Source organism: Amphibalanus amphitrite, unplaced genomic scaffold, assembly GCF_019059575.1.
Source record: "Amphibalanus amphitrite isolate SeventyFive unplaced genomic scaffold, NRLGWU_Aamphi_draft 000462F_arrow, whole genome shotgun sequence".
In the NCBI taxonomy this organism is placed as follows: Eukaryota; Metazoa; Arthropoda; class Thecostraca; order Balanomorpha; family Balanidae; genus Amphibalanus; species Amphibalanus amphitrite.
The window spans coordinates 124,668-150,683 of record NW_024881956.1 but is presented as its reverse complement, the minus strand read 5'-3'; the positions used below and the strand labels follow the sequence as shown (position 1 = coordinate 150,683).

The following is a 26,016-nucleotide window of genomic DNA, read 5'->3' as shown; positions in this document are numbered from 1 at the left end:
TTTTGGGGAAAGTTTCTCGGCTGGTGGTGGGGCACCTGTGTGCCGATTTTGAACGAAATCGGGGGGGACCCCCCATTGACCCAAAATTTAGATTTTCCCGTACAAACTTTCCTATAGGGAAAAAGTGAAATTTCCTGCAGGACTGTGTCTGGGTAAACGAGAGCTTTCGATTGATACCCATTTTTACCATAGCACCACTTTTTTGTCCGTACAAAGGCGATTTTACGGATATTTTACGAGTCTAGGGGGCTTTACGGGCCTTAAACGTCAATGCAACGGGGACCGTTTTGGGGAAAGTTTCTCGGCTGGTGGTGGGGCACCTGTGTGCCGATTTTGAACGAAATCGGGGGGGACCCCCCATTGACCCAAAATTTTGATTTTCCCGTACAAACTTTCCTATGGGGAAAAAGTGAAATTTTCCTGCAGGACTGTGTCTGGGTAACGAGAGCTTTCGATTGATACCCATTTTTACCATAGCACCACTTTTTTGTCCGTACAAAGGCGATTTTACGGATATTTTACGAGTCTAGGGGGCTTTACGGGCCTTAAATGTCAATGCAACGGGGACCGTTTTGGGGAAAGTTTCTCGGCTGGTGGTGGGGCACCTGTGTGCCGATTTTGAACGAAATCGGGGGGGACCCCCCATTGACCCAAAATTTTGATTTTCCCGTACAAACTTTCCTATGGGGAAAAAGTGAAATTTTCCTACAGGACTGTGTCTGGGTAAACGAGAGCTTTCGATTGATACCCATTTTTACCTCTTTGTGACGTCATTTCTAGGGGAAAACGGGTCATAAAGGTTTCCCTCTACCGGGGCCTTTTTTCCCCCTACCGAATCTGTGCTGTGCTGAATCTGTGCTGAATCTGTGCCAACTTCCGTTACATCTGTGTGTGTGTGAAGGTTCGGCGCTGAGTTGCCGGAGCCCTGTTCAAGTGTCTGCGGCCGCCGCGGCTCCCGCGGCCAAAAAGGCGGAGCTTAGCTGGCGGCCAATCAGGCGAGAGCAGCATTCTGGGTAATGCGTAGCTCTTCCTGCGGCTCCCGCGGTCGCTCGGGAGCGACCCGCAGGGAAACTTCGACATAAACTGCGCGCGTGAGACAAAACATTGCGGATTTCGCTCTTTGTTTCGGTTGATTTTATTATGTTGTTAAGGAATAATTGCTTCAAAAAGGTACTAATTGAAGTGATAAAGCCATTATATAGCCATTACACACAAAATTTTTATCAGCATCTCCTTTCAAAATAACTGTGCCATTCTCGTCGCCGGCCGCAGCGGCCGCAGCCGCGAGGGTGTTCAACCCAACCGAAATTAGGCTCCGCCTCCCGGCCGCGGGAGCCGCGGCGGCCGCAGAGCACTTGAACAGGGCTCAGATTTTATCTATTTTTACATCTTTTTAGTGTTTATTCTTGCTTGTCTTGTCACTGTAGGTTATCAAGAATGATGTTTTATAATATGTGAGAGCAGGGGTGTCGTTTTCCGAAAATGATTGGTAGTGCCCAAAGGCGGCGGCTGGCCATATATGACGGGGCTTACAAGCCAAATCTGCCTTTCTCATCGGATTTCGGCCACTTATTTTTCGCCCTGGTCATTTACCGGGGTTACATGAGCGATCCGTTCCAAATACGCACTACGGTAATGCGCATCAGCTCCCCACAAACGGATCTACGGCACCGGTTACATGAGACTAATTCGTTTTATCTACGTCAAACGGATCTTGTTTGGCTCACCCGGGCTGACTCCTCGACGGCCGGTAATTCGCATCACAAACGGAATAGGATTAGCGTACAGTCATGGCGCAGTTGCGGCATTTACCGGGACGACTGAGCTAAATTTTAAATACTTATATCATTTGATAGGCTCAAAACATTTAAAATTAACATGAAATCAAAAAATGAAAACAAAGTTTTCTTGTTTTAAGTCAGTGGGCACTGATTCGCCATGCAGCGACAGCAGGGTGGTCAGAAAAAATTATCTATCAAAATATTTCATTCATTTTATTTCACATGCAAAGACTAAACCAAAATACCAACATTTTTTTTTGCTATTTTCTACGAGGCAGCCAATAAAAAAAATGATTAGTATTTTGCATTTTGACGCTTCCAGTCAGCAAAGAATAGTTCTTGTGAAATACGGCCCGAATCGTGTGCCTCGGACGTTTCGGTTACATGAGCGATCCGTTCCAAATACGCACTAAGCTAATTCGCATCAGCTCCCCAAGAACGCATTTAGAGCACCGACTACATGAGCAAATTCGTATCAGTTATCGGGGTTACATGAGCACAGTAAATACGTATTTAGCCGCTAATTCGAATTAGGAACGCATTACCGACTCATGTAGCCACCTGCTAGTACGAATCGGCGATCCGATCCGCGGTTACATGAGCAAAGCAAATACGTATCACGATCGGATTCACCGCTAATGCGAATCAGGAGCGTACTACCGACTCATGTATCCACCTGCTAATACGAATCGGCGGTCCGAACAAAATCCGCTGGGAAAGAGGCTTAGAAGCGAATAGGACCAAGATACGTATTACAGGAACTATTTCTTCGCAAAAAGAAACATTAAAATGCAAAATAATTGGTATTTTTTTTCATTTTCTTCTTTTAAAATAATATTTAAAAATATGTCGGTATTTTGTCAAGTTTTCAACAATAAATATAGTGAAAACCAAATAGTAAATATCCACATAATTTCAGTTGAAACATTTTTCTGACAGCACTACAGACGAATGAAGAGAGGCAATTGCCCAATGAGTCAAAGCAAGACAACTTTATGTTCAACTTCTTTTTGTTAAGTTAATTGAGAATGTTTTGAGCAGATTAAATGCAAAAAAGACATAACATAATAAATTTTTAATTTAGTCACCTCTATTGCTACGGAAGTGCGCCACATTTGTATGCTATTCCGTTTGTAATGCGCATCGGGCCGAGAGCCAACTAGATCCGTTTGACGTCACTGATACGAATTTGCTCATGTAGTCGGTGCACTGAATGCGTTCTTGGGGAGCTGATTCGAATTAGCGTAGTGCGTATTTGGAACGGATCGCTCATGTAACCGAAACGTCCGAGGCACACGATTCGGGCCGTATTTCACAAGAACTATTCTTTGCTGACTGGAAGCGTCAAAATGCAAAATACTAAGCATTTTTTTATTGGCTGCCTCGTAGAAAATAGCAAAAAAAAAATGTTGGTATTTTGGTTTAGTCTTTGGATGTGAAATAAATGAAAGAAATATTTTGATACATAATTTTTTCTGACCACCCTGCTGTCGCTGCATGGCGAATCAGTGCCCACTGACTTAAAACAAGAAAACTTTGTTTTCATTTTTTGATTTCATGTTAATTTTAAATGTTTTTGAGCCTATCAAATGATATAACTATTTAAAATTTAGTTCAGTCGTTCCGGTAAATGCCGCAACTGCGCCATGACTGTACGCTAATCCTATTCCGTTTGTGATACGAATTACCGGCCGTCGAGGAGTCAGCCCGGGTGAGCCAAACAAGATCCGTTTGACGTAGATAAAACGAATTAGTCTCATGTAACCGGTGCCGTAGATACGTTTGTGGGGAGCTGATGCGCATTAGCGTAGTGCGTATTTGGAACGGATCGCTCATGTAACCCCGGTAAGTGACGTCAAACGGATCTAGTTTGGCTCTCGGCCCGATGCGCATTACAAACGGAATAGCATACAAATGTGGCGCACTTCCGTAGCAATAGAGGTGACTAAATTAAAAATTTATTATCTTATGTCTTTTTTGCATTTAATCTGCTCAAAACATTCTCAATTAACTTAACAAAAAAGGTTGAACATAAAGTTGTCTTGCTTTGACTCATTGGGCAATTGCCTCTCTTGATTCGTCTGTAGTGCTGTCAGAAAAATGTTTCAACTGAAATTATGTGGATATTTACTATTTGGTTTTCTCTAAATTTTTTGTTGAAAACTTGACAACATACCGACATATTTTTTTAAATATTATTTCAAAAGAAGAAAATGAAAAAATACCTATTATTTTGCATTTTAATGTTTCTTTTTGCGAAGAAATAGTTCCTGTAATACGTATCTTGGTCCTATTCGCTTCTAAGCCTCTTTCCCAGCGGATTTTGTTCGGACCGCCGATTCGTATTAGCAGGTGGATACATGAGTCGGTAGTACGCTCCTGATTCGCATTAGCGGTGAATCCGATCGTGATACGTATTTGCTTTGCTCATGTAACCGCGGATCGGATCGCCGATTCGTACTAGCAGGTGGCTACATGAGTCGGTAATGCGTTCCTAATTCGAATTAGCGGCTAAATACGTATTTACTGTGCTCATGTAACCCCGATAATTGACAAGACTAACCGAAATCTAAAAAAAAACACAAAAAAAACTTTGGAAATCTGGGTCCACACCGGACGCCATGCACAAAACGTGCAGTTATATAGGCAATAGTGTCGGAGGAATGCACGCCATTCTGAAAGAGGCCCACATCGACTTAAAAGGACGGCTGTGCTGAAAGGGGACAGGAACAGCTTTGAGGGCCCAAGCCGACTAAAAAAGACGGCTGCGGGGCCAGGAACGGTTTTGAAGACCCACGCCAATTGAAGGGTTCAACAACTAACGAGGACTGGAAACACAACGATAGTTAGAAAGACCTGCTTGCCAAAATAAAAGGATGACAGTACGAGGGGCGTTCAGAAAGCTACGGGCCCGACCATGAAGGAGCAGAGAGATACAGCATCGACTCATTAGACCAAAAAGTTCATTTATTCAAATAAACACCGTTAAGACAAACACATTTCGCGCAGCGCTTCGCGAGAGCCCTCAAGGCCTCCATAACCAAGTGGGTTTTGGACCCATCCTGCACGTCCAAGACGGCTGATTTCGTCTCCCTGCTGTTAGCGAGGTTGCCGCTGCTAATTTTCTTATGTTGGGGAAGAGGTGGTAACCACTAACCAGAGTGTGCAAGATTCGGAGAGAAAAAAGTGGATGCGACAACAACTCGAAGCTCATCGCTTCACTGTTCGTCATCCCGCCCATGTGCGCAGGTGCGTGGTCGCGGATCAGGTGCACACTTTACATCAGCTTCCCTATAGCCTCTCCTCGATGTTTATCGAATGGACGCACATCATCAATTGTGTGCCCCTGTTTTGGAAAGTTGACGAGCGGAGGGGGGTCGCATCGACCCCTCCCCCTGCCAGGCCGTGTTATGAAAAATGCCCAGGGCGAGGGTTAACGCTTGGTGCCTTTTCTGCACTAACTACTATGAAACGAATCACTGCTCTCTTCTGGGCGTCGCCCATCCTATCCGAAATGGCGAACTATGCTACGAATAGAAGCCCGAATCAATCACAGAAGAGACTTAATTAATGGCCACTTACTTAATTTGCGTAAGTGGACATCCCAATAACACATCATTTAACACACCGCCTTGCAGGGTAAAATTCCAACTCCTTCATTGTTCGGCCCGAAACTTTTTGAACGCCCCTCGTAGTTACGAGCTTCAGTTTTCGGGGTCTGATGCGGTAATGAGTTGGCGTTGAACCCTGGGGAATCAGGCTGCATCACCCACTCAAATCCTTGCTCAAATCAATATACCTATGGCCTATTCTGGAGCACCGCGGCACCTTCCGAAGTCGGTGTAGGGCCTCCAGCGGCTGGTGTGGAGACGGATCGGGGTCTATTAGGGGGCGGTCGCGTGGTATGCGGGACTCAGAGGCAGTTATGGACCTCTATAACCAATTGCGTTTTCGAGCCTCTTAAAATCCATTAAGGACCGGAGTCCTGGACACGTGAAACCTCATTGTCAGCTACATGCACCTACTGTGGCTAGAACCTTATTTATGTACTGCATATGTGCTTATTTAATATTTGCTTATCTGTTTATTTTGATTTTTATCAACTGATAAGTGACAAAAGATTGGTAGGGCTCAGCGAACATTGGTAGGGCCCAAATAAACATTGGTAAGGCTCGGGCCCTACCAGGCCTATACAAAACGACGCCCCTGACTATTGTGAAACTTGGTAGGTAGGTAGGTAGGTAGGTAGGTACCACATAACTTGAAATTACTTGACGTAATGACATGATGTGGTCGTGGAAAGTGAAAATGATACCTAGGTATTGATGGAAATTTATGGACTTAGGTACGCTACAAGAAGATTGCATTGGTCAACCAATTCAAATTCAATCTACTTGTGGAGTAAGTCTATAGATTTTCATCAATAGTTACCACTTACCATTGAAGTTACTTGCTATCATGTTGATTTTATACATAAGAACCTCATTCATTTTATTTGTATGACATGTTTGAATGCAATTTTCTCAATAAGTGAAGAAAAATGTTGGTAGTGCTCAACAACACATTGGTAGTGCTCAGCTGAACATTGGTAGTGCTCGGGCACTCCCAGGCCTATACAAAACGACGCCCCTGTGTGAGAGGCCTTGATTGAGTTGATATATGCATAATGCCATGCTCCATGCATTGATTATGATTACAATTAGGACCCATCCATTATGTGCTTTTTTGCTCTCTTGGTTGTGACTTGTACATCAGCATGGCAGGAATTTGTCATTGTTATATTGGATTTAAATGAGTCGATTTGCCCTTTTTGTATTAACCAGATGGCCAGGTTTTCCCTGTCTCAGTTTTTTTTCTTCAAAAGCTTGTCAGGTCAAAAGAGTCCAAGTCACAGTCAGGTCGTATTGTTCTCAGTCTAGTATGCTCTGGGTGGGTTAGCCCCATCCAGCATTTAGCCTTTCAGAACCTGCTCTGGCTCAGGGCAGCAGCTGTTCTCACCTCTTGCCCCAGTTGAGATGCAAAGCTGATAGTTAATGCTTAGGTAGGGCCCCTGAAATCTGAATGCAATACTTCAAAATAGATCGATTTTACTAAGCCTTTTCTTTCCTCTATATACAAATATTGACAATAATTTGGGACTAGACTGGTTTGGCTGACCCTACTTAAGCCATGTGTGACTACTGACTATTAACTTTACATCTCAACTGGGGCAAGTGGCAAAAACAACTGTGACCCCAAGTGGGTCCCTATATGCCTAAATGTTAGACAGGGTTAATCCACTAGGGGAATAAAATGCTGGAACTAGGAAGAAGCCACAGTTCCAATGCTGGAACAGTGTGAAGCCCTATTATACCCAGATTTTTGCTTTTCTCCATTTTCTTTTCAGAATCCTCCATTGCAATTATGAAGTTGGCAGGTACCTATTTGCTGAAATAGATAATAAAGGGCTGAATTATGTATCCTTGTGTTGCAACATGTACATGCTAAGAGAAGGTGTTGGAGAGGAATGATCCAATATCCATTTATTCTGGGATAATTGTGGGGAAAATAAACTATGAAGGGTATCTGCTTGCAAAAGATCTATTGCAGTCCGCTCATGCTGTTCCCACTGATGACGTTGCAAATGCATAGATACAGACGATACAGTATAGGTAGTTTTCCATTTTCATTAGGTGGCTTTGCGGCTTCCCTCACGAAGATCATGTTCCATTTAATACAAATCACAAAATGCATGCAGACCAATAATATAATTCTATGCACATGTTTTTGTTCAGGAGTGAGGTCATTTGCAGGATGGCTGCAGAGTGCAGGCTGATTTTCATTTGTAGGCACTGCAGCAACCCAGCCAGCCTTCCCAAGTGGGGCCCACATGGGCCCCAAGTGGGCACCAAACTGGGACCCATCTGGGCTGCCCACCTTGGACCCAGATGGGAATGTCATGAGCGTCCAACTGGGTCCCATCTGGGCACCCCAGATGGGGCCCATGTGGGACCCAGCTGGGATATATGTATGTATATGGGTCCCACACGGGTTTTCCCAGTTGGGACTCACACGGACACATGCAAAAGGCAGACATGGATTTTAATTGGGATTTGGTACCTAGCTTATGTCGTCCACTATTTCCGCGTGAATAAAAAAAAAAACAATATGGTCACACGTGGGAGAACCGCGTACCCTTTGTCTCTCACTAGATCCCCAGAGATTCGAACTCAAGACCAATGGAACATGATGCGGGGACCCTAACCACTACACTACGCTATCACTGCAGGTGGGCGGCCGGCGGCCGGTAGAGAACGGAAGCGTGGATGCCGCCCGCGGCCGCGCCACCACACAACGAACGCCGGCGATACAGTATCAGCGACCTCGCAGGGACGCGGGCAGGGGTGTGCCCAGGCGGCTGCCAGATCAGGAGTCTGTCAGGGTAGTGGCACAGTGGAGGCGCCGGCCAAGTCCAGCACGTAAAGTTAGCCCATTTAGTCCATCTGGGACCTAGTTGGACGCCCATGACATACCCAGATGTAGCCCGGCCCACATTCGCCCAGATTCCCCACTTCCAGCCCATGTGGGCCCCATTTGGGATGGCTGGCTGGGTAGGTTCAAGCTGCGAGTGTAGCATCCACTTTATACAGCTGCTCTTGTACATAGGTGGCAGTGTTAGAACTTGAGCCTTACTCTAACTATTTCAGGTAAAAAGGTCTCATGGTATTTCTAATAGAGAAGTTTTTGCATAATTTCTTGACAAGTGGACAAAATGGAAATGTAAGTATGCACCTGATTCCAAACCAAAAGCCTTGTAATTTTATGGTGAATGGAAAATTGTTGTTGGCACTGTTTTGATACTGAGAGATATATAATGCATATATGCTTAAATATATAATCATGTAAGATACATAACATTGTCTATCAACATAACTAATTATATCTGCCTATTATATGTTTCAGACTTGATGCAAGCAGTGCAGTACTCTGCAACTTTGAGGTATATGAGCTCCTGCAAGATGTAAAGAAACAATCGTCTGGTAAGAAGAAGAAAAGTCAACAGAAGAATTTGGCCACTATTACATATGAGGTAAGTTGGCTCTGCTGTCAAGCAAGAATTAGCAAAATAAGATTTCATAAGAATGTCACTATAAACTGAGAACATTGGCATGCATTGGAAATTTACATAGGTACATTTGATGTCGTAATTGTTGCCTGTTGGTCGATCTCATCGCGAGTGAATATCTTATCAGTTCTCTTTTGCTTTTATGTTCCTTTTTATAGCAGTGATTTTGATGTCTTATCCTGTATTTAGGGCCTTGGTCTTATCATTCTTTAGCTGAGATGATGTCACTGACAGAAAACTGACCAGACTTAGTCATTACCATCCATTCTGAAGTCTGTTACTGGAAACAACAACGATGTAGGACCTCTGGATCATATTGATCTTCCCTCTTTTTAGATCATCCATTAGCTGCGTACATTCTTTTTGAACTGCTGTACTACATATGTAACCAGGAGCAGGAAGTCTGGGCGCCAATGACTATCACAAACCCTAATCCATCGTCATATATCACTGTCATCGGCCCAGTGCTTTCCAGGCACACACTGGGTCTGTTGTGTAACTCCTGTGGATGTTGAGGGGTGTGATGTCATCCTTGTGCTTTTCTCACCATGTGTTGTCTCTCTGTGCTGTAGACGCTGAGGTTCTTGGAGAGCACTCCATGCAAGTACCAGTCTGAGCGCTGCATACGCGAGTTCCTGCTGGCCCTGACCAAGTTCCAGCTGACCAAGTCGGAGAAGCTGCAGCTGCTCAACACGCGGCCTACCTCCGCCGTGGAGATTCAGCTGGTGAGTGACGCTGGGTGCCTGCTGGGTGCCGTGCCCTCGCCCAGGGCTCACGGCGGGCGGACTATGGGGGTTCGCTGCTCGGCCAACTAGAGAAAAGTTAAGAGGGGCGCTGTCCTGCGGGATACCCTGCGATCAACAACTCTCTTTGTCAGACGTCTCGATGGTGTCCTACTCGTGTCTCGCTGGGTCGGGTGCTAAGTTCGTAGTGTCAATAGAGATTTTGTAACTCTTCTGCGGATATCCTGTCAGCTTTGTTCCGTTAAAGGTAGTGTGCCAGCTTTCCTGGACCGTATGGAGTTAATGGCCCAGATAAGGAGAACCGGATTTTTAGAACTTATCCATACCTTCAAAACTCATGGAAACGTCTTAAATTCTTCAAATTTTGAGTACCCCAGTGCGAAATTCGCCCCGACGGGTTGTCGGTCGTACCCCAACCACATTTCACACCACTATGAACAATAAATGCACACACTGAAATCGCTATTACCGATATGCTCATCCAATCAAGTTTCGATAAACCCGTTCATCATCAGCTCTTGCGGTTTCGAACACGCCTGTTAGGTGGTGCGGTAGACCACGCCCAAAGCCAGGGCCCCGGTAACGTGAGGTAGCCGAGTCAGGGCAGCGTGCGCTGACCCAAGCCGGAGCCGCGCGTCCTCCCGGTGTCATGTGATAGCCCGGGGCTGCCCGCGGGGATGCGGTAGACCGCGCCCAAAGCTGCGGCCCCGGCTTGGGTCAGCGCACGCTGCCCCGACCCGGCTACCTCACGTTACCGGGGCCCTGGCTTTGGGCGCGGCTTCTGCTCATACTTTGTGGTGCGGTGGTGGTGCGTCGGGCTGCGCGCTCTGACTTCGGCCAAGAAAAATGCGTCAGCTGATCATTGTCATTTCTGCCACTTGCGTGTGGTGAAATGGGGTCATAACTTATAAGACGGCTTTTTCATATCAATTATTTTACATAAAATCATATTTCAAACCATAAATAATGTTCGACAGCCAAATAAAAGAAACAATACCAATACGGGCTTACAGTTTAAGGCTCGACATTGTGTTGTCTACGATTAGACAGCTGATAACTCATTCCCGTACGTCGTATGGTCGTAACACTATAATGACCTTTGCTTATTGTCACAAGTGCGCCGCATTCGCGATTGTTGCCCGACGCCTGTTTGCAGGTGAGCCCACTACAGTTGTTATACGGGGGACCATCAAAGCGTCCAAAACCGCAGCATCCAAGGTACGCAACATCCAAAACCGCAGCGTCCAAAGTACGCAACGTCCAAAATACGTCCAAAATCGGGTATATAGGGAGCATTCACAACGTCCAAAACCGAAACATCCAAAACCGCAACATCCAAAAACGCAACATCCAAGGACGCATCATCCAAAGTACGCAACATCCAAAGTACGCAACATCCAAAACCGTTAGGTTAGGTTAGGTTAGGCTAGGTTAGGTTAGGTTAGCTTTCCTTATCCCCGGTAGGCATAAATCAGTAGGTTAGGTTAGGTTAGGTTAGGTTAGGTTAGGTTAGGTTAGGTTAGGTTAGGTTAGGTTGGGTTAGGTTAGGTTAGGTTAGGTTAGGTTAGGTTAGGTTAGGTTAGGTTAGGTTAGGTTAGGTTAGGTTAGGTTAGGTTAGGTTAGGTTAGGTTAGGTTAGGTTAGGTTAGGTTGGGTTTCCTTATCCCCGGTAGGCAAAAATCAGTAGGTGAGGTTAGGTTAGGTTAGGTTGGGTTAGGGATAGGCAAAAATCAGTAGGTTAGGTTAGGTTAGGTTAGGTTAGGTTAGGTTGGTTTTGGATGTTGCGTGCCTTGGATGTCGTGGTCTTGGACGTTGTGGTTTTGGAGGTTACGTACTTTGGATGTTGCGTTTTTTGGATGATACGTTTTTGGACGTTGCGTTTTTGGATGTTTCGGTTTTGAACTTTGTGAATGCCCCCTATAAACCCGATTTTGGACGTATTTTGGACGTTGCGTACTTTGGACGCTACGGTTTTGGATGTTGCGTACTTTGGATGCTGCGGTTTTGGACGCTTTGATACGGACCCTTGTTATACATATCTAAAAACCGATAAACTTTTAGGCGAAAAAGGCACTATTCCAGGCCCATTTTTGATTTTTTTTTGCGATATTAGGTAAAAACAGAAGCTTCTTATCCTAGGAAAAATAAAATGGGAAATCTTTCAAAGGTGGCACACTACCTTTAACCTGTTTACCGATCTGCACTTCTGTGTTTTCCTAACCCCAGCGTCGCACCGCATCCCGCCGCAGATTATCGAGGAGTCCGAGGAGCGTCTCAAGGACGAGGAGGTGGAGGAGATCCTGAACCTGGTGAAGACGCTGCTGCCCGGTCCGCCAGAGGAGGCCGCCGCCGACGGAGCGGAAGACACGTGAGCCGCGGCAGTTGGTCTGGGTGCGCGGGAAGGGGGGGGGGGGTCATTGGCACACCGACAGTGTCTGGGGATCTCACCACGTTGGTCTATGGGTTGGTCTATGAGTGTTCTTGTTATTGGTCAACATGCTGTTGAGCTGTGATGCTGTTTTATAAAGATGTCTACATTGCTGTCTGGCTTCTCTATCAACGTTATGAAGTGACACAGTCTCGGTCTTTCACGCTTAAAAACAGGGCGATTCGTCTCGCTAGACGGTGTATTGTCTTATCTCTGACATGTTAAAACCACAAGGTGCCACACGAACACACATACACTGGATGTAGTAATGAAGCGCGCTGAACCGCGGTTTATGTTAGCCCTGTGTGATGAGTGTCTGGCGGGGCACACTGCCCTGGGAGCCGGGCAGCCCTACCGACCCGGCCGGTTCGGGTGAGGTCAGCCTGGCCCCAGAGCAGCCGGCAGCGTCCCGGTCCCGTGAGATGAGTATGAGGGGCCCGCGGGCTCGGCGAGGCCCGATGCTGAACGGCGCATGAGTTAATGAGTTGTCGTGGACTGTGCGAGCACATAGTGCCAGAGAGACTAATGACCTCGACGGCAGCGCCCCCAGCAGTCCGCCACGGCGCTTAGCAGGCCGCCAGGGCGCCTAGAAGTCCGCCGGGGTGTCCTTTGCAGTTCGCCCTGACGTTTTAGACAGTCAGGCATCCCTCTTAGTTCTAAGGAACGGCTTCTGCAGCCTAAACGATGCATATTTCTCCAACCAGGCGCCATCTAGTTTGTTGCCTGGGTAATGCTATCCACCAGATGGCTGTACCATCTCCAGCTACTACCGCTTACCACGATCGTATGGGCCAGAGTCCTCCGCTGTTCCAGCGTCACGCTACACTGAATCTCTCTCCCTGTGACATTACGCCCTCTCTCGCTTGTCACACTGCATCGACTCCTGACTCGCTGTCGTCTGCCGTGGTCTGTGAAGTCGCTCCCGTCTCACTGCTCCTCAGTAGCCTCCTCGGCAGCCTCCTGCTCCGCCTCCTTCCTGGCCAGAGACAGCAGACCGTCCAGGAAACGCTTGTAGCGCCGGATGTTGCTGTAGGACGTGAAAACGGAAAACCGTCAGTAGCTGTCGGTATCGAAACTCACTCGACGTTTGAACCGATTCTTCCCAGAGATTGGGAAAACATCGCTTACAAGCCGAACCCGGAAGGCTTACCTAACTCTTAACTCTCTACCCATTCGTCACAGCTGGGCTGAAGTCGTACTTTGTGCTCCACTCGGGTATAGACTATAGATTATTCCCATCCTCCCGTCGCCACTCCCTCTCCGGCTCACCTCCTGGCCACGGGCTTCAGGCGGCACTCGGTGAGCGGGTCGCCGGTGTACTCCTGCGGACAGTAGCAGACCGCCTTGTGGTTCTTGGCGTTGCAGAGCGCGTTGGTACCACACACGCTGCCGCCCGCCTCGCTGATGCACGGGTTGCGGCAGTGGTAGCCGTAGCAGGCCTGGCTGGAGCTGCAGTCGGCCGCAGTCTGGGGATAGACGGGAGCTTTGGTTCACTGCGGGTGTTGGGCGAACCGGTCTCGTGTCTGGTCAACGTCCAGAGCTGACATCGACATGGGTGGAGGGACATTACAGAGTGATGCTCGAATAGAAAGGCTTGCTCTACTATGCTGCTGATGTTATCGACCACTAAGCGCAGCACAACATTGTCTCAATTTTATCGCTCCCTGCTCTCCATGCCCTCTCCCATTATTTTTGTTTTTGTTTTTGTTTTGTTGGGTTAGGCCCTTTCGGTCTGACAAGACCATTGCAGAGCCGGAAGGATGATAGGAATTAGGGGGAGACATTGGTCTGGGCAGGCACCCTAGTGAGTCGCCGGGGCTGAGCCCGTCCAGAGGACAGGCCACCCAGCCCCAAGGCACTCACTGCACCCGGCTACGGGGTGCGCTCCCTCAGGAGCAGCGGTGCCGCTCTAAGAGAGCAGCCCGCATGAGATAAAGTTGCCTGTCCAGCCCGGAGGGGGGTTGCGGCGTGGAGGAGAAGGATTTCAGTATCCTGAGGATAGAAGCACGGAACGGTGCCTCTCCCATTATGCTCCTCTCCATCTTTTATCACCCCTTACCTCGCACTCTCCGCGCTGGCAGAAGGAGAGGGCGTTTCCGAAGTAGCCGCGCGGGCACGTGCAGACGGGCCGCGGCGCTCCCGTGTTGTCCGTGCCCGGGTTACACTCGGCGTTCTGGCCGCACGGGTTTGGCGAACACAGGTCCTCTGCAGGGTTAGAAGGGTCCCGTCCGGTCAACCGGGAAGCAAGAGATGGATCGATTGTAGGTCAACCCAGTTGCCGATCGCACATTTGCTACACGTGCTACACGACTGCCGACTACGCGTTCTCCCCCGAGCATGGCCGGGTCAAGCTAAACGCTTACGATGGCATGTCGCTGTGGTTTGCGAGATTATTCTTCAAGTTGAGCTGGGCTTGCCTGTTCACTTTCGTCCCTCGTGTCCCTATCTATATGCCCCGTGGCTATCATGCCCCTTTGTCCGTTGCCTGAACTGCCTCTCAGTTCTCCGTTCGCGGTCAATCCCATCCCCGAGTAGTCGTCCCGATCGGGTCCAGCCCGGTATTGCCATCCCGCCCCACTCACTGGGCTGTGCCGGCCGGCAGCTGTCGAACGGGTGACCCTCGTAGCCCTTGGGGCACGAGCAGATGGCCTTGTGGTTGGTGACCTTACACTCGGCGCCGACCCCGCAGGCGCCGGCGCACGGGTCGGTGCAGCGCAGCTGGAAGCACGCCTGGTGGGCGGCGCACTCGCTGTGGCTCGTGCACTCGGGGTAGCAGCCGGTCAGGCCGTTGCCACGGTAGTACTGAGGGCAGCTGCACACGGCCCGGTGGTTGACCGCCTCACAGCGAGCCCCCTGGCCACAGGCGCCCTCCGAGCACGCGTTCTGGCACCGGTTCTGAGGGCGGGAGAGGGAGGAGGGTCAGTGGGGGCGAGGGAAATCCTCAGCCGACTGTGAGCAACATCTGTGAGCTTGGCTTACAAGTGTTCTTTAGTGTTTATTGAGCACTCGAGTTCCGGGGCAGCCCTCACCTGGACGCAGGTCTGGTGGCCGGCGCACTCGCCGTTGGAGACACACTCTGGCCGACAGCCGGACAGCGGGTTGCCGATGTAGTTCTGGATGCAGCTGCAGACGGCCCGGCCGCCCTCCACCTTACAGTTGGTGTTGGTGCCGCACGGAGACGGCGAGCAGGCGGCCTCTGCGGTGGACGGTGGTGATACGGAGGTCAGACGGAGTTCAGGCGGAGGTCAGAGGACGCTGCTGATCGGAGGGAGGCATGACAAGAAGACACGAGTGCGCCAAGGGGACGCCCGAGCGCCGGGTACACCCAGGTGGTCTTATTGTCGGTAGTTGTAATGCAAGCCAGTCGGTGGTCTGCTGTCAGTTCATCAGATCTTTTGATGACTATTTCTGCCCACCTATCCCTTTGTTTCTATCTTATTACGATCTGTGTGCTAGCACCGTTCCTCTTCCTCTACCTGCCCCTGTTTCCGTGCGTCTCCCCACACCTAGTAGAACACAGCACCATCTCCCTTTCCTTCCTCTCCGCCGTCCTCACCGGGGTCGTATCGGCAGCTGATGAAGGGGTCGCCGATGTGGTTCACCGGACAGCTGCAGATGGCGCCGTGGTTCTCCACGTTACAGTCGGCCCCGGAGCCGCACACTCCTACCGAGCACGGGTTCTGGCACCGCAGGTCGATACACGCCTGGTGCAGCGGGCACTCCACGTCGTCTGTAGGCACCGACGGTCACGGGTGAGGTCACGAGTTAGTTCAGGATACACGCCTTGTGCAGCGGGCACCCCACACTGCTTTGAGACGAGTCACTTATCAACACATCCTCCCTGTCAGCATCCCCCAGCGGGTCGCTTTGGTAACCAGCGGACTCACCGGTGCACTCTCCGCGGCGGCAGCCGGTCAGCGGGTTGCCTTGGTAACCGGCCGGACACGAGCACACCGCTCGTCCGTTGACAGCATCACATTCGGCGTTGGGGCCGCACACGGTGCCCGAACAGGGGTCGCTGGGAGGCGCCGGCGGGCTCACTGAAATGGGTCAGGTCAGGTCACATACAGTTCACCACGTATTGAACACCGAACACGTAAAACACCGAACTGGTATTTTATAGATCTGTCAAGAGAATGGCCAGGCGCAAGTCAAGAGAATGGCCGGGCGCAAGTAACTAGCTACCTGCACGTCTTACACTGCGTATTTCCCAAGGACCTTAGGTCACATGACGTCACATTATGCAGGAAGAAGTGATAGCACCTTTGTTCAACAATGAAAAGGAAACTCATTTTTGCCGTCACAAAATAAAGCTAATTCGCGGACGGCATGAACCGCATAAATATTCCGTTTCACCTTGCACCCCAATTAACTTCGTCCTTGTGACACGATTGTCCACCCCGGTCCTGAGAGTGGCCAGTTTCCTGGTGTCGCGACCGGTCCGTTCTTTACGACCGCAAGGTCCTTGCGCCGTCCGATGACGCACCACTTGCAGACACCATATGTGCCATCGGTATCCGTATCAGTACGAGTATGCGTGCACGGGCGTCTCAAGGTCGGCTCCATCCGGCGGCCTTGTGGAATGACAATGCCGGTGCACAGATTTGCAGTGACCCAATGGCTACTGCCCGCGATGTGCGCGTCACGCGCGGATGTTAAAGCCGCTCCTTTATATTCATCGCTTCCCGCCGCTATATCGGTGCTAACTGACACTGAATAGGGAATATGCTAGCACCATCTCGTCCTGACGAGCATATTCAGTGACAGTAGATATTGGCGCGTCTCGTGACGGCATCAATATAAGGCCGCAAGCTCGGCAACTTGCGGTTCTCAGGTAGTTAGTGGATGACAGGCGGATGTCTAGGTATTGTCTAAGAAAATCTGGCAGCCAAAGTTTGCTATGTAAAACCCCTGAGGAGATTTTAATCCCCTTTTGGGTTCCGCTGACTGAGACTAACTCCTATCAGTCACTGCCTCCCAGTTCTTCTGGTCCTACGACCCCGGTTGTAGAAGACACTGGTTAGTCCTATAGACTCACCGATGGCGTTCCGGGTGCGGTAGACGGTGTTGCTGTGAGAGCCGCGGTAAATGGGGCCACTGGCACGAGCTGGGGAGAGACAGAGGGAAGTGGGGTCAGTGCACGACCGTAAGGACAAAACGGTGAGTCAGTTGCTCAGCTGTCAGCGCATGACCTGAGGTTAGAATGACTGATTATAGCGTCAGAGTACGACAGGAGGCTTGGACAGGGGGTCAAATAAGATCAGAACACCAGAACACAAACTGAGATCTGGATGACCTCAGGTATACGACCATTAGCGTCGCCACGGGGGGGGGGGCAAGCGGGGCAGCTTGCCGCCCCCCCCCAACCTCGGACCGGGCACCCCCTGAGATCGATGCAGATCCGATGAGATTTTCGAGTCGGGAAAAAATGGGGGTACCTTTCGGAGAATGTCTGTGAGGTCAGACTCGGTTGGAGCGTGCAGTTCAAACAAGAGTCAGAGTCGCAGTCGCCAAAAATCTTCAAGACTCCGACTCCAGACTCAGAAATGCCAATGCTGTGATTCATTCCATGTTCCTAGTTGGTTCTTTATTACATTTTATAGCTGGTTTTCATAAGTTTTGGAGCCTACTGACACATAATTTTCGTTCAAAGCGTGACACGAAATCTTCGCGGCCTTTCTCAACTCTCGCCAAATGTGTGTGACAGGCTCAACTACCGTTCAAGTGCCGCAGGCCTCATGAGCTTGCTTTTCACACAGGCTCCTAAGGAGCTCCACTGAGCCCTAAAGAAGCTTTCAAAGGGCCCAAACCGGCCTCTGAAAGTCCCACTGGTGTCCATGCTCTCTGAGGGCCCATAACAGGGATCTTTGAGGGATCGTTACAGGGATCTTTGACTTGAGGACCTTATGCATTATGTAGACCTCTGAAGGGACACACGAATCTTTGAGGATGCCTTCGAAAATTTCTGAGAACCTTAATTGGCCTCGGATAGTTCAGTCGAACTTTTCAGCGACAGACTTTGGTAACCCCAAGCCGGCATCTGAGGGATCACAACTAACGTGCACCTCTGAGGGCCGCAACACATGTTTCTTATGTCCCTTCGTAGGGTCTTAAGGGATTCGACACAGACCCCGACGGTTCACACTGTTATCCGAGGGCTCCAGGCTTACCCTGGGCCCAGTCTCTTAGCGCCCGCCGACTACACTGGCTTCTGTGGGTCCCACCTTGGGCTCGGAAAGCCCCAAAGCACCACATACACGTAAATATTTGGGATGACCCACACCGATCTCAGGTGTCCTAAGCAGGCTTCTGAGAGTCCACACTGATCATGAGTGGCCTGAAATGGCTTGGAAGTCCCAAGCCTATCTCTAAGGGATCCCTTGCCGCTATGCCGTGCGTAACGTTTGGTTCCGTTAAACATTTTTTGTTCACGTTTGCAGCGCTTCCCTTCACACGAAAAACGAGAAACGTTTTGTTCACACTCGAGTGAACAAAACACTTCCTCTCACTGAGCAAAGATGAATTATTTCCGATTCACACTTCCGAGATTCACTCTCAGTCTCCGGCGAATGCCCAACTTCGCTACAATCGGCGGCTGGGATAAGCCCTATGCATTTCACGTAAAACCTCTGCATGCATGCGTGAATGGAGGTTTTAGCAGGGTGATCGGATTAAATGGAGCGTTTGTCACCTTTTTCTGGGTAATGATCATGAGCGACGAGAGTCTGCACAAGGGCCCTCTGCAGTGCGTCGGCAACGCAGCCACTGTAATTCTACCGGTCGTTTTTGTCCAGAAATTTGAAAATTTCGAATTTCTCCGTAAAGAAGTTGCATGTCATAGCTAGAAGGAAAACTTTGTCACCATCGAATTCTTCGCACCATTGCGCGTCGAACGATATGTAAAACGAGTGAGTAACGACTGGGGAAAGGCAAGATTTAACACAAAAGTTGATTTTGCCCCCCCCCCCCCCCAACCGAAAATCTCTGGCGACGCCTATGTATACGACCGTTGCAACGCGTTGGTTGGATTCATTAGAGATAAATAACAAAATTCCGCACTGCCTGATACACACTATTTCGGCACTGACCTGTGATGGAGGCCAGCGAGCAGCGGCTGTAGGGGCTGCCCTCGTAGCCGGGCGGACAGGTGCACCGGACCGCTCGGTTCACCACGTTGCACTCGGCGTTGATGCCGCACGGGTTTCCGTCCTGGCACGGGTCGACGCACTTCTGGTTGCGGCAGATGAACCGGTAGCCGGGACACTCGGAGTCGCTGCCGACCGGGAGAGGAGGCACTGTCAGATTGGTGCTCTCGAGTCGCGGTCTGAATGCATCAGTCGCCGATATTTCGGAAGACTTATGGCCTGCCGTCCGGTTTGGTTATTTCTCTATTCTGCGTCATCAACTCTCTGCTTTGTGTTTGATGCGTTGTCAGTGGTGTGTTGATGAGACAGGTTCGCTCTACCTGGCTGCCTGACCCAAATCATGTCTGATGGATTTATCGTGTAGTATCCTCGTGATCTGTGAATGTTTGAATGCTCCTTTTTGGCCCCAAACGGCTTCCAGCCTGATTAACTTCTCATTGCATTGGTTTTATTGTGCTGGAGCGATGCAACTCCCCTTACACGGAGTTTTCTGCGAGTTATCTCCCTGTCGTACTTGCAAACAGGGGTCGTCGTTTCTCGAGTCATTACCGTGTCCTCTCCCCGCGGTGGCGGTGTCGCGTTTCGCAACCCGACGACGCGCCCCCGCCGCTCGACTCGGCCTCCGTGCCACATTTGTAGGACATCGCACATCATTTGCATTGAGCGAATAAATTACTGGCTGGCGATCCCGAGCGATCTGCTCACGTCCAAGGTCCCTCCCACGCGGGGCGGGGCGGGCCGGCCGGTCTGCCCTGCACACCTGGGCCGTCCGCCGGCTCTGTCTGCCGCGGTGACAGCGGTACAGGGCTGATACCCCATCTGGGGACCTGTTCAGAGGTGATGTCCCACCTGGTGACCTCCCTGTGACCTGCCCTCGCGGGGTCACCGGTCAGCGGGGTCCGGTCCGGGTCGGGCCCCCGGTGCCGTGACCGCGGCCCGCGCCCAAGGTCAGCTCTGTTTTCAGGGTCCTCTGTCGGCTCCCGAGTGGGCGAAAGACGAGTGATGGGTACAGGGACAAGGGTGTTGCCCAGCACCGGGTCGATTTGGCAGAGGGGGAGGGGGTGAGGGGTCCTTACCCGTCCGCCCGTCGCTGGTCGGAACGGGTGGGGGGGGGAGGGGGTCGGAGGAGAGGGTGAGGGGCGGGAGGTCGGAGGGAGGAGGCCGGAGGTCAGGGGTCTGACCTCGGGTCGGTTGTTCCGCGGGGGAGGACAGTGTTGGTAGGTGATGGGACTGCTGTCAGAACATCCGCTAACTCGGCTCGGTCCCTGGGAGAGAGCTGTGGGGGCGTTACAAAAACACCGTCGCAGGTGTTTGGTTACAACAATAACAGTGTTCCTAAACTGTGATGAGTTAGCAGAACAGAAGGCTGAAAGGTCCAGAAAAAAAAAACAGCAGAAGTGTTCGTCTTGCAAAGGAACACGGGAAGCTATTTGCTATGAGTGCAGCACTCATGACGCTGCTGTGTAAATAACTGAATTTCCATAAAACAGAACCGAGGAAAAATGAAAATGTAATGGACCACAAGGGTCCCAGTAGAACCGTAATGATAGTTTGGTCTCCAGCTGCTGACGGTTAATGTGATTTGCGAAACCGATGGCGACCGCCGACCTTCCCGGTCGGTCGGAGCTGCTAACCGCCCTCCATGGCATCGGCTCCTATCCACCGACCTCGACAGAGGCAGGCGTGGGCGACCGGTCGCAGACGCACCAGCTGCTCCATAAAACATGGAACAGGCCACGCAAGCCTCCAGATACGTGTAATTTGAGTGGTGGCACCCCGGCCATTAGGGCTCATCTTATCTCCCTCAGACGGGCGGAGGCAAAACATAATGGAAAAACAGCCTCCGCATCGCCAAAAGTACATGTATTAATAGCTGAATAATTGATGGGCTGTGACAAACTGAGTGGCTCCCTGGCGTCTAAAAGATCTCCGAAAATCAGCATCTTCTATGCTGATCATTACGTTAATCAGCGCGCGTAAAATTATGAGGCTCATAAGGTTTCGACGGTGCAGTTGATCATCGGCTGCGTTTAGGGTGTTTTGATGCTGTCCATAATCGGCCTTTTATCAGTTAATATAATATGTCCTAATCGAGATCCACATCTCCCTCAGAGTCTTGCCCGCGGGCGTGAGGTCCTCTCCTGCCGCTACGACTGCCCAATCCATCTCCTGAGGGCTGCTCCTTTCCAAGTTCGGATCTCACCCAGTGCAGGTAAGCGCTACCCGTGTTCGGGTCTCCCCGATTTCATCAGCTCTCCCCCACATACTCTCGTCTCCCTTGTCTCCCTGGGCCTTCCCTTACCTCAGGTTTCCCATTGCCATCTCAGCCCCATGCTCTTAGTCTCCCCTGTCCCCTCCTTCCGACGCCCGGCGCTCACCTGGTGCACTGCGGTCCGCAGCCGGTGACGGTGTCCGGCTTGGGGAAGTAGCCGGGCAGGCAGCGGCACACGCCCACGCCCCGGTGGTTGATGCTGCACTCGGTGTTGGGCCCGCACGGGGACGGGTGGCACGGGTCGACGCCGCTGCGCGCGTACCCTCCTTGAAGCAACAGACCCAGCTGACTGGGAACTGCGTGCCGCCGGCGGCACACGCACACAGACAGACACTCGCTGGTCAGGGGCACACAGACACGGCTCGACGCGGCGCGGCCTCAGAGCGGCGGCCTGGGCGGCAGGCGGCGTGCAGAAGACAAACTGAGGCATGCTGAATTTATACAGCTCCGGCAATCGGACTGCTGAGAAGTATTTATTTACAGCTGTACGGGCTGCTTTAGGATAAGAGCTACTTTGCAGTGCATTGTTGAAAAAAGTAGGCTGACAGGGGAAACAGCTTTGTTCATAGAGTTGACGGTAGAAATATATAATAGATAGGTAATGCATTATCGACAAGTGTGCATAACTATTAGATATTAGTTGCAATGGCGCTAATTATTATGAAAATATGAAGATAAGCAGTCTTGATTATTGCACAAGTGCTTAGTCCAGTTTTATCACCATGCTTGGCAGAAAAGAAAACCAAAAACCTGCCTGCAACACTTAGCTTTCAGTTGACTCTAATTAGGTTATGTAAACTGAGCGCAGTTACTAGGGTGTGGCGTTCCTTCCTACCGATGTGTTTACCACCATCTCCTTAGAAGCCTCCCACCTCCATCCCACATGCAGACAGCCACCCAAACAGACATGCAAGCTGGATACCCCTCCCGCAGAAGCCGTGGCGAAAGACCCGAAGGTAGTCGAGTATTACCTGTCGCGTATTTAAGCACGCATTTTTAGTAGCGAGAAACGGAAGCCACAAATGGACGACACCTCATAAGCACCGCCGTCCTTGCAATGTGGGCGATTGCTGAAAGTAGGCTGTAGCTCAGTCATGCTTTTTTCACGCTTACCACCGGAGTAGTTGATGAACGTCTGCGCCGAGACGGCAGCAGCCAGCACCAGTGGTGCCAGGACGAACCGGGATGTCACCATCCTCAGACTCTTGACTGAAACACAAACGATAATCCATTCTCAGACTCCGACTGAAACCCATCCGGGATTTTAACGTCCTCAGACTCTGACTGAGACATGTACCAGGAAGTCGCCGTTTCAGCCAATGAACTCGGGATGTCACCATATTCAGACTAACTTGGAACTCACTTGGGATGTCACCATCCTCAGACTCTGACTGAAAGTAACCGGGATGCCACCCAAATGTAATGAACAATGCCATTGCTGTTGCCAGATTATCGTTGATACTGGGCAACGCCTTCTGACGTGAAAAATCCCTTGCACGAATAAACAGATGTCAGTGGAGACGCCGGGGAGAAATCAACATTTTGATTCAGATTGCAAAGACCAAAGTAAAGACGAGCGACCGACCGATCGCTTACGACAGAAGCCAAACCAGTGGAGACTGCACCTAGGCACACAATCGTAACGTATGGAGACTGCAAGGGCAAACACGAGGGTAACAGGAGACTGCACGGTTAGAACATAAACATAACCTACTAACTACGGAGACTGCACTAGCGCACACAAACGTAACCCGTGAGGACTGCAGGGACGAACTTGAGGATAGCGTACGGCGACTGCAGCGACGCGCGGATGGAGCCTCATGGCTTCGACACTGGGCTGCATAATAAACGAGCGGCGTGCAGCCTCATGGAGTCACGTCGAAGTGTTTTCATAGTAAGTTTTGTGTGTGCTATCTAAGCGCTTATCCGACAGCAAACAAGTTTATTTTTACTGCGATCTAAACTCAAACTACTTCAGTTTCAAGAAATGTTTACTCCTGGTCAAAAGTCAAAACACATTGGATAATGCTCTCATTTTCCGGGCTAAGATACACCGTTTCCTTATACAAGCCCTTTGCCCGTCCGGACACTGACCAAATCATCAGTTCCTCTCGGGTTCATCTGGTCCGCTCTGCTCACTGACCTGTGCCGGCTGCGTGCGACTCGATCCCTCCCCGGTGTCTGTCAGTCACTCTGGTCCGCTCTCCCCTACTGACTGACCTGTGCCGGCTGCGTGCGACTCGATCCCTCCCCGGTGCCTGTCAGTCACTCTGGACCGTTCTCCCCTACTGACTGACCTGTGCCGGCTGCGTGCGACTCAGTTCCTCCCCGGTGTCTGCCAGTCACTGTGCAGTGGTCCGTTCTCCCCCAGACTGACCTGTGCCGGCTGCGTGCGACTCAGTCCCTCCCCGGTGTCTGTCAGTCACTCTGGTCCGCTCTCCCCTACTGACTGACCTGTGCCGGCTGCGTGCGACTCGGTCCCTCCCCGGTGTCTGTCAGTCACTCTGGTTCGTTCTCCCCTACTGACCTGTGCCGGCTGCGTGCGACTCGGTCCCTCCCCGGTGTCTGTCAGTCACTCTGGTCCGCTCTCCCCTACTGACTGACCTGTGCCGGCTGCGTGCGACTCGATCCCTCCCCGGTGTCTGTCAGTCACTCTGGACCGTCCTCCCCGCTGGCCGTCCGCTCACTGGTTCCTCACCGGCCGGACCGCGCACCTTACTGCGCTCACACCTGTGATGTCACAGTGACGTCAGACAGGGCCACGCACCGGCTCCTCGGAGAACGGGTGGGGCCTGCAGGACAGCGCAAAGGTTAACGGAATTCGGGGAGCCGGTGAGACATCCATTCAAAGACGCATATCTTCAACAGCTGAGTCTTTGGACAAACGTCATTGCTTGCATGCCTCTGATCAATCAGAAAGTGTTCACTGAATGGTTCTTAGCACGCGCTCAAACATTCCATTTGTCATCTCACAACTTCAAAAAGGAATTAAGTCGTGCTTTCGTCACTTCCTTGTTCGGAAACGTTTCTATAGCCTGAGTGGTACAGAGCAGCGCATGCAAAAAGTTCAAATAATCAAACCTTTTCAGTGGTCGTCGTAAGATTGGCCTCGCAAAATAGTTATTTGAATACCCTTGTAAATCGAAAACATTGTAAACTGAGGACCAGTGCATGAGTTCTCTCAGGATAACATTAATCATGTTGTCTTGTCTCTTGATGTCTTAAGCTTTTGCTTTTACCATCCTGCGTGTTGTAAAAACAATTGTTAGGTATATGACCGTTCGCTTGTTCTCACGTGATCGGCAACTTTTAAAAGTGATGCTAATGTTATTCATCCCAACAGCTCTTTTCGAGTACTAATACGAGCGTCACATCTCATTTTTCGGTACGACCATCGTTGTTGTGGAAGAGGGGAATCGAGGGCCAGCTGGGCTGGTCTCATGACTGAGATCATAATTACGAGATATGTTTTCAAAGGGCTTAGGCTGGATGCGAGTTCCATGTGCTAGGGCTTATATCACCGTACAATTAGTATACCTCCGTTCATCTTCAACCTGTAATTTGAAAGCTTTATAAACAGAAGAAGATGGTACATTCTACAAGTGCGTTAATGCTTACGGAAGGGTTACTACCACGTTTGTCCTTATTTGCATTTTACAACCTATTATTAGTCAGACAGAGTTCCGTGGAAATGGCTTATAGATGCATTCATTGCGTGACTGTGTTCCTTGGATCTGATGTTCCTTGGATAACTCGCGAGTAGGGGAGAGTGGGGAAAGATGCCCAGGGTCTTACTATGTCGTATATTATTCGAAAATGACGATCAGAAAGCAAAAACTTGGAGTTTCAACAGAAGCCGACATCGTTTTTCTCCAAAAATATCACACTTTCGTGCCTGAAATATGATAACTTTTTTGCTATTAAGCATTTTCCTAAAGAAGTGAAAGGGGGCATGTTACCCCACAGGGTGGGAAAGACGCCCCCTGGCGTTGGGTAAGACGCCCCCTGCACTATAAGTGACATAAATGGGCACGTGAATCGCCTGAACGAATCAGTAGTCCCTTCGGGCCTGCAGTAGACACCAAACGTCATAGTAAGGGCCCTCAAAAGTAGTCGTAAAGGGCTTCAGAGGTCATCGTTAGGGCCATCATAGTCCAGCGCGGCCAAACAAGCCTCCGTGGTGGTGTTCGGAGGCCACTGTGGGGCCCTTATAGGTCTTCATGATGCTTGAGGACCTTCGAGCCCATCGTGGGGACCTCAGATGCCAGCGCGGCCCGTGGAGCCAACGTAGGAGCCCTCAAAGAATGTCGTGAGGGGCCCTGGAGCCAATAATGGGGCCCACAGAGGCCGTCGTGAGGGCTCTCAGAGTCAGATGCCGCCCAAAAAGTCGCTGTGTGGGCCGAGAGACCGGCATGGGGAGCACCCGACCGTACTGGACTCTCAATAGTTCCAGATCGGCTTTTGTCTCTCATCACAAGTATGTAATAAATGATTTGACGGGCTGCTTGAAGGACAGCCTACGGATTTAGGGGGGCGTCTTTCC

At 50.4% G+C, this 26,016-nt stretch overlaps 2 protein-coding genes across 14 annotated transcripts; one reads left to right on the top strand and one right to left on the bottom strand.

Moving 5' to 3' along the window:
• The first annotated feature begins 885 nt into the window (after positions 1–885).
• On the top strand, positions 886–12,175 carry LOC122391935 (DNA-directed RNA polymerase III subunit RPC9-like). 4 transcript variants are annotated; one of them, XM_043386290.1, is made up of 5 exons: positions 886–901; positions 8,468–8,540; positions 8,724–8,850; positions 9,459–9,611; positions 11,878–12,175. In XM_043386290.1, exons 2-5 carry the CDS (start codon positions 8,533–8,535, stop codon positions 11,998–12,000), a joined length of 411 nt encoding a protein of 136 aa, XP_043242225.1. In that variant the 5' UTR covers positions 886–901; positions 8,468–8,532; the 3' UTR covers positions 12,001–12,175. The 4 variants fall into 4 exon arrangements, with proteins under 4 accessions (XP_043242225.1, XP_043242226.1, XP_043242224.1 ...); XM_043386291.1 differs by lacking the exon at positions 886–901 and adding an exon at positions 3,430–3,492; XM_043386289.1 differs by lacking the exon at positions 886–901 and adding an exon at positions 4,068–4,133.
• A 62-nt stretch (positions 12,176–12,237) lies between these two features.
• Positions 12,238–24,162, bottom strand: LOC122391932 (neurogenic locus notch homolog protein 1-like). Of its 10 annotated transcripts, none has more exons than XM_043386274.1 (12): positions 24,078–24,162; positions 22,587–22,682; positions 21,580–21,769; positions 19,145–19,329; positions 17,095–17,163; positions 15,944–16,096; positions 15,613–15,786; positions 15,086–15,252; positions 14,639–14,951; positions 14,116–14,261; positions 13,326–13,522; positions 12,238–13,083 (listed from the first exon to the last, which is right to left on the bottom strand). In XM_043386274.1, exons 2-12 carry the CDS (start codon positions 22,666–22,668, stop codon positions 12,984–12,986), a joined length of 1,776 nt encoding a protein of 591 aa, XP_043242209.1. In that variant the 5' UTR covers positions 22,669–22,682; positions 24,078–24,162; the 3' UTR covers positions 12,238–12,983. The 10 variants fall into 10 exon arrangements, with proteins under 10 accessions (XP_043242209.1, XP_043242214.1, XP_043242213.1 ...); XM_043386279.1 differs by having other exon boundaries at positions 21,580–21,739; XM_043386278.1 differs by having other exon boundaries at positions 22,587–22,677; positions 24,078–24,095.
• Between the last annotated feature and the right edge of the window lie 1,854 nt (positions 24,163–26,016).

Bases quoted from the DNA above. Each gene is read 5' to 3' on its own strand.
- LOC122391935 (XM_043386290.1), top strand. The intron at 8,851-9,458 runs GTAAGTTGGCTC...TCTGTGCTGTAG, and splicing joins TGGCCACTATTACATATGAG to ACGCTGAGGTTCTTGGAGAG. The intron at 9,612-11,877 runs GTGAGTGACGCT...ATCCCGCCGCAG, and splicing joins CCGCCGTGGAGATTCAGCTG to ATTATCGAGGAGTCCGAGGA.
- LOC122391932 (XM_043386274.1), bottom strand. From the start codon at position 22,668: ATGGTGACATCCCGGTTCGTCCTGGCACCACTGGTGCTGGCTGCTGCC. The intron at 13,523-14,115 runs GTAAGGGGTGAT...GTCTATCCCCAG, and splicing joins GCCAGCGCGGAGAGTGCGAG to ACTGCGGCCGACTGCAGCTC. The intron at 13,084-13,325 runs GTGAGCCGGAGA...CACGTCCTACAG, and splicing joins CTGAAGCCCGTGGCCAGGAG to CAACATCCGGCGCTACAAGC.